General features: G+C 38.3%; 1 protein-coding gene and 1 non-coding gene across 2 annotated transcripts; both read left to right on the top strand.

Annotated features, from left to right (window-relative positions):
- The first annotated feature begins 503 nt into the window (after positions 1 to 503).
- LOC122124097 (vomeronasal type-2 receptor 116-like) lies at positions 504 to 11,199 on the top strand. The gene is made up of 7 exons (XM_042698756.1): positions 504 to 546; positions 1,067 to 1,241; positions 4,511 to 4,799; positions 5,157 to 5,966; positions 7,452 to 7,679; positions 8,520 to 8,643; positions 10,277 to 11,199. Exons 1-7 carry the CDS (start codon positions 504 to 506, stop codon positions 11,197 to 11,199), a joined length of 2,592 nt encoding a protein of 863 aa, XP_042554690.1.
- On the top strand, positions 8,956 to 9,062 carry LOC122124274. Its single transcript, XR_006150515.1, has one exon. It is a non-coding gene; the product is annotated as a U6 spliceosomal RNA (small nuclear RNA).
- Positions 11,200 to 11,961: the final 762 nt, after the last annotated feature.

The following is an 11,961-nucleotide window of genomic DNA, read 5'->3' as shown; positions in this document are numbered from 1 at the left end:
TGTCCATCTCCCAGGGTATAACCCTGTTTTGGTATAATTAATGGAGGGGAAGGGAAAAAAAAACAAATTGTTTAAATAGGGCTACAAGTGGACCCATTGCTACAATGAGATGTACAAGTCGCTATGTCAAAAAAAGAACTTTACAACTTTGGCACAGAGAGGGGGGGACAGGTGAGGTGGGGGCCAGATAGGAAGGGATGGGAAGGGGAAACAAAGGAGGAGGAAACAATGTTTGATAAGAAATTTACTCATTACCTTGCTCATATAATTGGAAACCCTCTGTATGGTATTTTCACAAAAAAAAATCCCTATGTTCTTTGTGCATAGAGTCTTCTGATGGCTCATGTATGTGCAAACTATTTAGAGTGGTAGGAACTAGAGTTTCTTTTGTACTATTTTCTTTGTTTGGGGCACAGAGAAGGATCATTACACAAACTCATATTCAAATGGGTACGGATACCTGTATGGCTCATACCAGCAATGTTCTCCCACTGGCTTTAGCCATGGGTGTGGCAGGTTTCCCACCTTTGATTGTGGAGTGTGATGGTCAATGACTTGGATAGGGCCTTTATTTGAATAACACTTTCTGTCTACTTTCTCTTGCACCTCACATTACAAGTTTGATTCAGAACTTTTACATGATCCCATGAGGCTTTATTTGCAAAGTTTCTCACTACTACCTCAGAGCCAATTCCAATAAATTTCCATCCATCTCTGGAGTCTTACACCCTTCGGTCTTGATGAAATTATAACACCTGGGAGTGGAGAAGGGAACCATCAAAATATTTTGCATCTCATGTTGACTTGGAGATAGGACCTCAGATGCAGAGCCCCAGGGGTGAAAGAACACAGCATTTGTCTGGGGAAAGAGAGCAGGTTATGGTAAAAGAAATGGGGGTGGGCCAGAGTGGACATTCTAGGCAATAAAAACACACTCAAACATATTCTTATACATTCTTATATTCATGGCATATTTACTTATTTGCTGGTTATCATAAGATCCACATATGTTCATAAACAGGTCTTACATGCCATTCTATGATGTTTCCTTTGCTTTTTACATCAGCTGTACTACAACTTCCATTTCTTGTCAGTTCCCTCAGTGAAGAGGAATGCTTACTCAACAAGAAGGGGACTGCATATATGAGTGGAGATGTGTCCATTACTGGGTTTTTCCCCCTCTCCTATGTAACAGCAAAACGTCCTCGTCCCAAAGAAGAGAGGTATCCTGAGGAGGTGAGGTAAGTGACTTTTGAATTTTATACTTATTCTCTATTTGATTTTCAGTCTGAGTAGGCCATTGGTCAGTCAATTAATGCACTCTATAATTTCTACCATTTGCTACTATGCAACTTTTAACTAGAAATAGCCTTATATTTCTTTTTTGAAGTGCTATTGAAAAGATGATATACAGAGGGCTTACCATTTCCTACTAAGTCAGGTAATGTGTACATTTCTTGTTATACATATTAGCTCTAATTTTCTTGGACTTAGCATTCCTTCCCAGGATTGAAAACTCTCCTCACTGTAATGCCTCTACCTTGTTTCTCATTGTGTCATTGCAAATCAAGCAACGGTACTTGAAAAAGCCATTGGCATGAGTTTTGAACTAAAAAGGTACAGGAACATCTATTTCGCCATAATCAAGAAGCAGATACCTTCTTACATAATTATGATTTCTAATATCTGTTGATCAGCATATTGATGCTCATCTGTATGAGAAATAATTCTTATTGGAAAGATACAGTTACTATTTCAAGGTCAGAACTTCACATCAGCGGTGATTCAGGTAGCAGAGGACATTCTGTCAAACCTGAAGAGAGGCATTGCCTAGAGTTTACCCTTAACACTTTGAATCTGGTTTAATTGTATACATATTCTCAGTATTTATAAATCTACACGAATTGTACCCCAGGAGATTACCTCTACAAGTCCACATGGCAGAATTTAGCAGAAATTAGCAATCTAATTTCAGGCCTATTAGAATGAAAAATATGACTTGGAACATCTATTGTTTGCATCCTTTTCTCAGTGTGGGAAGTCAAGCTTTCCCTGTGGTATCTGCTCATGCTCCAGAACAAAGATGATCTCTTATCTGATTTACAGCATGTCTGAACTTTTCTGATGTGTTACACATAACTTGTTTGATATATTTCTTTGGACCAACAGAACCGTGTTTACCCATTTCCCAACGAATTAATAGTAAATATTTATATGCCTGTTTTACATTTATATTTGTGTAATGTCATTGATGTTGTGTCTTCTGCTGATGGATGCTTCATCTCTACTTTGAGATGTACAAGTTCTCTGTGTGGATGTCATTGGAGTCTGGTCTGACAACCAGGTATCCTAGAGTAAAATCTTTTGTCTGGAAGTGGCTAGAAATTATCTTTTCTACATGAAGGATTTCCCTTAACTATTTAGATGAATGTGATGAGGGTTAGCATGAATAAAATAGATGTTCCTAAATTTTTAGCACAGCATGGCAAAAGGAACTTCCATTAAGAATTCAGAATACCAGTTAATGGGTAGAAAGTTACTGGAAGAAAATGATGTCTGTCAGATAATGGCTGAAACATTTAATAGAGTTCTTATTCCAGGTACATGCTGTCATCTAATGTCACTCAACATTAGTACAGAATGAGCACTGTAGGATATCAAACATTATTATTTATTCAATGTATCACAGCCCAGAGATGGTCTTCTAATAGACCAACAGAGCGATGCAGAATTGACAGTGATCTTCCAGGGGAATCAGGTGAGCTATGGCAGCATTCTTTTCTAGACAAGGAGGTAGCTTCCTCTCATATGTGATGGTAGCCTATGAAATCCTGTATTCTGAAGGCTTAGAAGAAGCCAGGTGAGGCTGCTGGCCTTGGCTTTGTGCTGTCTTTTCTACATTGCTCTATTCAGAGGGAATACTGGAGGCCTGAGAGGTGGCTCTGTACATAGTTTGGTTTGGGAAATCCTACTTGTACCTGACACAATACAGTTGTCGTACCTCAGATTTTCTCTTGTTTGCTAATTCATCCATTAGACAACGTTAGGAACTCGTCCTAACATTTATGTGCACAAATCAAATCAACAACTGCAACAAACAACTTCATGACTTGGGAATATGCTTCCCCAAACACTTAGAATATTTTTTCTCTAGAAAACCTTCTGAACATTTTCCATATTAATGGTCCATTGAACATGTGATTTCATAGACACCTCAGGCCACAAATGTATGTCACAAATGTATGTAGAAATGTTTTTTAGGAGAAATTATTTGAGCCTGTCTTTTGTAAATATAATTTATTATCAGATATTCATAAAATATTTATCTTAACTGGCTTTATGTTTTATTATATGACTCCTCTTTAATAACCGCTCAATTTCTTCTCAGGTTCCCTACAATATCTGAAATATAGCTGTTGATCTTACCTTTTTGTTTTTTCAGAAATTATTTGGCTTGCATTTTTCCTCCAAATAGTTCATTTTCTATTTGTCAATGCATCTAATTTTCCTTTGTTTCAGTAAGTAAGAATTTAGTTCTCCTCCCTACAACTTTTGCTACTGTTCTGGGAGGTGTTTTCTCATTAATTTGCTTTTTCTGAAAAGAGGATTATTCTCATGTGTGCTCTTGCTTTGCATAATTCTTTCTCACACAAAGTAAGACATTAATTGAGTAAGGTTATCCTCCAACAGAAGGAAAGAATATCTTTAGCGTGATAATAGGATTTACTTTGCTTCTTGTTTTATTTACAAAAGCAACCTTCAGACATGGACTGGTTGGTTATTCATGAGAAAATGTCTCATGTTTCAAGAACAAGTACAAAAAAAAACTGTGTTGACCATATTTGACAAAGGGGAAATGCAAGTTCTCTTATGAGAGTATAAATCTAATTCATGAGAAACACTTTCATGATCCACTCAAAATGAATTACCTACCTAAAACTCATATTGAGCCAGGTGCCGGTGGCTCACACCTGCAATCCTAGCTACTCAGGAGGCTGAGATAAGAGATTGCAATTCAAAGCCAGTCCTGGCAGGAATGCCCATGAAACTCTTATCTCCAATTAAACACCAAACAACCAGAAGTGGTTCTGTGGCTCAAGTGGTAGAGCACTTGCCCTCAGCTGAAGAGCTCATGGACAGGGCCCAGCTCAGAATACAAGCCACAAAGCTGACAAAAAAATCCCAAAACAGTCATATCCTAATTCAACATGTTAGGGATAACTTTTAAATATATGCATGTTCTTTTCTTTTTTTTTTTTTTTTTTTTTGGGTCCGGTCGTGGGGCCTGAACTCTGGGCCTGGGCGCTGTCCCTCGGCTCTACAACTCAAGGCTTTTTTTCTTTTTGCTTATGTGGTGCTGAGGAATCGAACCCAGGGCCTCATGCATGCAAGGCAAGCACTCTACCACTGAGCCACCTTCCTAGCCCTATGCATGTTCTTTTCTAAACAAACATTTATTCCCTCAAGTCAATGCTTAAGATTGAAGATACTTCCTGTGCCCTCTCTACAGCTATAACTTCAACAACTACCAGTTTATTCTAGCTTTGGCTTTTGCTGTTGAAGAGATCAACAAAAATCCTCATCTTTTGCCTAACATCACTATGGGATTTTCTGCCCATTCACATGGAGTAAGATACTATGTGCTGTATAGAAGTCTTGTCTTAAGCCTCTCTGGGAAAGATTTTATCCTGAATTATGACTGTAAGAGAGAAAGTCAGACTGTAGTAACACTGACTGGACCAGAAGGCCAAATCTCTTCCCAATATGCAACAGTGTTGGACCTCTACAGATTTCCACAGGTGAGAACAGGAGGGCTGCTGAGGGATGAAATCATGACTAGTTGATGCCATTCTCAGGTTTTTGATGCATTTAGAAGAAGAATGTTGAATTAGAAATGCTCCAAATGGACTACCTTTGGTGAGATGTCCGTATGGGCTTGCTTTAGTGTAAGAACAGCCTATAGCAGACCACAGGAATACCTCCATCTCTTACCTGGTTCTTTCATTTTCTACATAGGCCTCTGGAATGGAAGCACTACTAAACGTGGGATAAACAAGCCTTTTTATAATTTCAGGTGTTGCTTAATGCACATCAGGACTGAGGATGTGGTTTATGTCAATCCAATTACTCACTTTCACATTTTCTTTTCCTTCTAGCTGAACTTTGGGCGGTTTGATCCTGTCCTGAGTGACCATCGCCTATTTCCTTCTGTCTATCAGATAGCCCCCAAGGACACATCTCTAGCTTTTGCCATGGTTTCCTTGATGGTTCATTTCAACTGGAAGTGGGTGGGTCTGTTGATCTCAGAAGATGAGAATGGTTTGTGGATGCTGCCCCAATTGAGAGAAGAGATGAACAAGCACAAAGTCTGTACAGCTTTTGAATACATACTACCACTTTCTTTCTTTCGTGAAGTAACCGATTATGTATCTTTTCATCAGAAAATTAGAAATTCATTCGCAAATGTGGTACTCCTTTACGGTGACAATGAATTCATGTTCAATTTGTTAAAGGCTTATTTCACAAGATCTTTAAATCTAAGAACCGTCTGGGTCATAAACTCCCTTAGTACATTTCTGTGTGTGATAAAATATTTTTTGTTACACTCATTCCATGCACCTCTCATTTTCTCACACCACCATGGAGAGATTTCTGGTTTCAACAATTTTATCAAAACTGCTAACCCATCCAAATACCCAAAAGACTATTTCCTTGCTTTGGTGTGGATTCGCTTTTTTAAGTGCACATTTTCTGAGTCTAGCTGTGTCACTTGGAAGAACTGTCCAGCCAATGCGTCCTTGGAATGGTTGCCTAGGTACCTTTTTGACATGGGCATGATGGAAGAGAGTTACTATATATATAATGCTGTGTATGCTGTGGCTCAGGCCCTTCATGAGATGCTTATTGGTCAAGCAGAAGCACAGCCAGTGGGAAATGGAAGAAAACTTCAGTTTTCCCCTTTCCAGGTGAAGGATTTGCACTGGCAAGTAAATGCTATCAGCAAACTGACATTGTAAGAGGGATTCATTCAAACCAAACTAGGTAGTCAAGACAGATTTTTTTAACAGACAAAGTGAAGCCTGGTGCCAGTGGCTGACACCGGTAATCCTAACTAACTGAGATATGAGGATGGAGATTCAAATCCAGCCCTAGTAAGAAAGTCCTTGAGACTCTTATCTCCAATAAACCACTCAGAAAACTGAGAGTGGAACTGTGGCTTAAGTGGTAAAGCTCTAGCTTTGAGATGAAAAGCTCAGGGAGAACACCCAGCCCAGATTTCCAGCACGATGACCACCACCACCAACAACAAATAAAATAAAATAAAATAGAATAGAATAGAGAGAGAAAGTGAAAAAGCTTACTCAGCTTAGCTGTCTCTGATGGCTTTTGTTTTTGATTTTTTTGTGCCATCCCTTAGGCTTGAACTCAGGGCCTCGGCTTCTTTTGCTCAATGTGAGTAGTTGACCATTTAAGCAAACACTCTACTTCTTGTTTTTCTTGGTAGGTAATTGGAGATAAGTGTCTCATGGTTGTTCATGTCCAGGCTGGCTTCAAACTGGGATCCTCAGATCTCTGCCTCCTAAGTAGTTTGCATTACAGTTGTGAGCCACCATCACCCAGTATGCCTTTGAAATAGTTTTTAAAACATGTAGAATTTTACCTGATAAAACAGATTGGCAAGAGTGAATTTTTAATGAATTCGTTACTTATATTGTTTTCATTTGAGCTATCTGTTAACATGTCAGCGCTCACCCTTATGATTTTGCACTTATTGATTTTGTATTTAAATTTGTAACAGGCATGCAATAATTCAAAATTTGTCTACTTCAAATATTTTGTGCACAATTGTTCATTTTTCATATAAGAAATACTTTATTTCTTTTTTTGGGGGGGGTCCAGTCGTGGAGCCTGAACTCTGGGCCTGGGCACTGTCCCTCAGCTCTTCAGCTCAAGACTAGTGCTCTACCACTTGAACCACAGCGCCACTTCTGGCTTTTTTCTTTTTGCTTATGTGGTGCTGAGGAATTGAACCCAGGGCCTTGAGCATGCAAGGCAAGCACTCTACCACTGAGCCACCTTCCCAGCCTGAAATACTTTATTTCTAATCGAGGTAGTTTTATAACTTTTTCATTGAATTAAACCGTTGAATTACTCATTACAAAATCTCTGCCTGTGTAGCCAGGCAGTGGAATGTGAATGATTTGTGATTATTTCAGTGAACGTACTAGATTTTTTATCTTGAAATGTTTTGTTGAACAGTTACTTGAGTCTTAGGATTTATCAGCATTATTTTATATTATTCATCCATAGACCTTCAGTTGTTCTGCTTCATTACTCTGTTATAAGTGGATTCTGAAACAGAAATGAAAGTCAATGGATCCATACTCTTTCTTCCCATTTTCTGTGTGAACTTTTGACTAACTTCAGCCTGGTCAATGTATATCTTCTAGCTCCACCCCTTTCTGAAGAACATCCATTTCAACAATCCTGCTGGTGACCAAGTGATTTTGGATGAGACAAAGAAATTGGTGGCAGAGTATGACATTGTGAACCTTTGCAATTTTCCAGAAGGTCTTAGGCAAGTGATGAAAGTGGGAAACTTTTCTCCATATGCACCACATGGGCATCAACTATCTCTATCCAATGATAACATAGAATGGCCCATCTCATTTACGGAGGTGTGTTGAATCAAACAATGATGATCTAAAGTAGGACTAAATGAACAAAATGTCTTGCTAGAATTTATTCCTCTTGTCTTCATCAATAATGCAAGAATGTAAATTACCAACTTCCCATATAGAAATGTTTTTATGAAGTAATTGATTAATGGGTCGATATGGAGCATATTTATTTGCCAATTTATTTCTTAATATTTTTCTCTTATATAATCCAAAAATAAATATTATCTATGTTACAAAGCTCCATATCACTGTAACACAGTAACTTTGAAAGTTAATTTATGATGTAGAATGTTTAATATTATTTATTGTTTTATGTTTCAATTAATAGTCAATTGACCAGTTGTTTCTTATTTTAGAAGATTTCCCATCTTAAAAAGAATGGTGGGCTGGGAAGGTGGCTCAGTGGTAGAGTGCTTGCCTTGCATGCATGAGGCCCTGGGTTCAATTTCTCAACACCACATAAGCAGAAAAAGGTGGAAATGGTGTTGTGGCTTAAGAGCGCTAGCCTTGAGCTGAAGAGCTGAGGGACAGTGCCCAGGCCCATTTTTCAGGCCCCTGACCGACCAAAAAAATCTAAAAAACAAAAAAAGAAGAGAAATGGCTACTTGAAAGTTCCTGCTTTTTCCATTAAGAAGGGCATAGGAAGAATTCAAAACACTTTTCTTTGACTATGATATAATACCTGAAATAATATCATCCAATTGTTTATGTATATACATATTTATACATGCATCTTTATAGAAAATTTGATTCTGAGTGATCAAATATCTATCATAGAATTTGAGAATATTAAGAATAAGTAACCTGTTTGTCATCAACACTAATCTCCTTTTTTAGACCCCGAAGTCTGTCTGCAGTGAGAGTTGTGGTCCTGGATTCAGAAAATCCCCTCAGGAGGGAAAGTCTGTCTGTTGCTTTGATTGTATCCCTTGCCCTGAGAATGAGATTTCTAATGGTACAGGTAAGAGTGTAAGTATTGGAGACATTCTCCGTATCTCCGTAGTGTTTCTCAATCAATAGTAGACAATAGGAGCAATCCACAATAGATAGCATATAGAGACAAAAGCCTTCCTATTATTAGGTAGGAATTTGTATGTTATAAAAGATAAAATCCTGCCAGACAAGACCTGCAGAGTGATAAAAGTTTTGGATAAGTTTTGTGGAACAGTATCCATGTACATGCTATCCTTTCCACCACAAAACATGTTAAAACAATATCTGTAATATGGCAAAATGTATTATGTAGCAAAATTTAAACTCAAGGACCATTTGAGTGCTCGCTTCGGCAGCACATATACTAAAATTGGAACGATACGGAGAAGATTAGCATGGCCCCTGCCCAAGGATGACACGCAAATTCATAAAGCGCTGCATATTTCTTAACTCATGCTTTATTGTATGATGTTGGTATAATTTGTGGAGGTGAAGGGAAAAAACAAGTCGTTTAATTAGGGATACAGCTGAACCCATTGCAACAATGAGATGTACAAGTTGTTATGTCAAAAAATAAACTTTACAAATTTAGTGGGGGGGGGGGGGTTGGTGCTGGGAGTGGGGAGGGACCGGTCGGGGTCAGGGGAGGAGTATGCGAAGGGATGGGAGGGGGAAGCAAAGAGGAGGCAACAATGCTTGATAAGAAATGGACTCGTTATTTTGCCCATGTAATTGAAACTCCTCTGTACGGTATTCTCACAATAAAAAAATAAAACTAAAAAAAAAATAGAGGACCACTTGAACTAAACTCTACGCTAAAGTCAAGAAAAATGCAGCATTGTGGGGGAAGCATACTGAAAGAACACATTAATTTGTAAGAAAGGTATAAGATTATAATTTTATTGTTATTAGAACATTCTTGACATATTTGAATATATATTTCAATTTCTAGAGAATGAAGAGGAGAGTAAGGTTCAGAAACGATTTAATTCTACTTTGAAATCATAAGTCATAAGTGTATATTTTAGAAATGTGATTTAGTACCTGTTAAATTATAAAATAATAAGAGAAAATTATTGTTGATATAGACTTTAGATGCAGTAGAACATAAGGTAAAAAATTCGGAGAGGACAGAAATAAGAGTAAATATGAAGCCTATATTGGATGAGAAGACTCACAAGTAAGGTACTGAGTCAGGAAAATATCCATCAAACTCCAACATGTTTGCTTTGAAAAGTTCAAGTGTAATTGAGGTGGGGAAATCTAGGGAAGATTATGAGGATTATTGATTATATGTAATTCTCTGGAATTTACATATTCAGGTCCAAACTATAATGTGTACATTTCTCATGAATTATCTGGTTTCTGAAGGAATAGCACAGATTATTACATATGGTATGTTAATTAGGTGGAGGAGATTTTTATTTCCATATTTGGATAATGGGAAATGCTTTCAAGAAAATGCTGAAATGAAGGAAAACTTATGAGGAAAACATGATTAGGACTCACATTGAATTGTACGCTTCTTAGAATTTGTACTTTAGTTTAGAAAGCAACAACACAGAACAATGGATTAAGCTCAACTAATTAACTTCTTGGGGCAAGGGCAGAGAAGCAAGGTAACTACTGACATACTGATGGTAACTCCCACTCCTTGCCAGATTTGGAACAGTGTGTGAGGTGCCCAGATCATCAGTATGCCAACACAGAGAAAAACCTCTGCCTGCTGAAATCTGAGAGCTTCCTGGACTCTAGGGACCCTCTGGGGATGACTCTAGTCTGCTTAGCTCTCTGCCTTTCTACACTTACCACTGCTGTTATTGGGATTTTTACCAAGCACAACAACACTCCCATTGTCAAGGCCAACAACAGGGCTCTCAGCTACATCTTGCTCATCTCCCTCAACTGCTGCTTTCTTTGCTCCTTGCTCTTCATTGGACATCCCAACACAGCCACGTGTGTCCTCCAGCAGACCACATTTGGAGTTGTGTTCACTGTGGCTGTTTCCACTGTCTTGGCCAAAACTGTTACTGTGGTTCTGGCCTTCTCTGTCACTTCTTCAGGGAGAAGGATGCGGTGGTTGCTGGTGTCAGGAATGCCTAACTTCATCATTCCCAGCTGCACGCTGATCCAGCTCATTCTGTCTGGAATCTGGTTGGGCACTTCTCCTCCATTTGTTGACACCGATGCACACTCAGAACATGGTCACATCATCATCCTGTGCAACAAAGGCTCAGCCACTGCCTTCTATTGTGTCCTGGGCTCCCTGGGCTCCCTGGCCCTGGCAAGCTTCACTGTGGCTTTCTTGGCCAGGAACCTGCCTGACACCTTCAATGAAGCCAAGTTCCTGACCTTCAGTATGTTGGTGTTCTGTAGTGTGTGGGTCACCTTCCTGCCTGTCTACCACAGCACCAAGGGGAAAACCATGGTGGCCGTGGAGGTCTTCTCCATCTTAGCCTCCAGTGCTGGCCTGTTAGGCTGCATCTTTGTCCCTAAGTGCTACATCATCTTGTTGAGGCCAGAGAGAAATTCTCTGCATGGTATACGGGGCAAAACACATGCTAAGAGAAATAATCCATTTTAATATTAAATGTATGTCTTTCTAAAAATCACAGAGCCTCTATTGCATGTCTATACTAGTTTTCTCAGTAAAATTTTGTTGTATTTGGAAAAATATCTTAAAAAATAACAGGGATTTACTCATTTTCCTACTTTTATGATGATTATTGCAAGTTGATTCTGTGAGGGTCAACATTACAGAATTTTCATTAATGTACTCATTGTCTTGCTCATGTAATTGTAACCCCTCTGTACAGTATTTTCACAATAAAAAAATAAAAATTAAAAAAAAGCATTGTCATTATTTGATTTTCTCTGAGTGTATTCCATGTGACTCTGTACTTATTTCTTTCCTATCTACTCTTTAATTGTTTTATTATCTTTTTAGTATATGTTTTTTATTGTAAAGGTACTGTACAGATGGTTTACAGTTACATGAGTAAAGTTATGGTTATATTTCCTGTCCAACATTGTTACCTCTTCCTTTGTTTTTCCTCTACTCTCCCTTCCCTCCCCACTTTTCTATCTCCTCCTTCCCTCCAACCAAGTTCTAAAGTTCATTTTGACCATAGTGTCTTGTACATCCCATTGTTACAATAGGATAACCTGTATACTTATTTCAGTATTTTGTTATTTCTTTTCCCATCATCAAATTAGAAAAATGTATATACAAGATATAGGCACTGAAATCAAATACAGTAAAAAGAGGTGTTTTACCATGAGGGAAGGACATACCAAAAACAATAAAAAAAAAATCACATGGTACATTGTAAATACATTGGAAACA

Source organism: Dipodomys spectabilis, unplaced genomic scaffold, assembly GCF_019054845.1.
Source record: "Dipodomys spectabilis isolate Male_0828 unplaced genomic scaffold, ASM1905484v1 ptg000006l, whole genome shotgun sequence".
NCBI classification, from domain to species: domain Eukaryota; kingdom Metazoa; phylum Chordata; class Mammalia; order Rodentia; family Heteromyidae; genus Dipodomys; species Dipodomys spectabilis.
Note: the sequence above shows the minus strand (reverse complement) of the source record. Positions and strands in the feature narration are given on the sequence as shown.

Bases quoted from the DNA above. Each gene is read 5' to 3' on its own strand.
- LOC122124097 (XM_042698756.1), top strand. From the start codon at position 504: ATGGGTGTGGCAGGTTTCCCACCTTTGATTGTGGAGTGTGATG. The intron at 547-1,066 runs GTCAATGACTTG...TTTTTACATCAG, and splicing joins TTTGATTGTGGAGTGTGATG to CTGTACTACAACTTCCATTT. The intron at 7,680-8,519 runs GTGTGTTGAATC...CTCCTTTTTTAG, and splicing joins GGCCCATCTCATTTACGGAG to ACCCCGAAGTCTGTCTGCAG.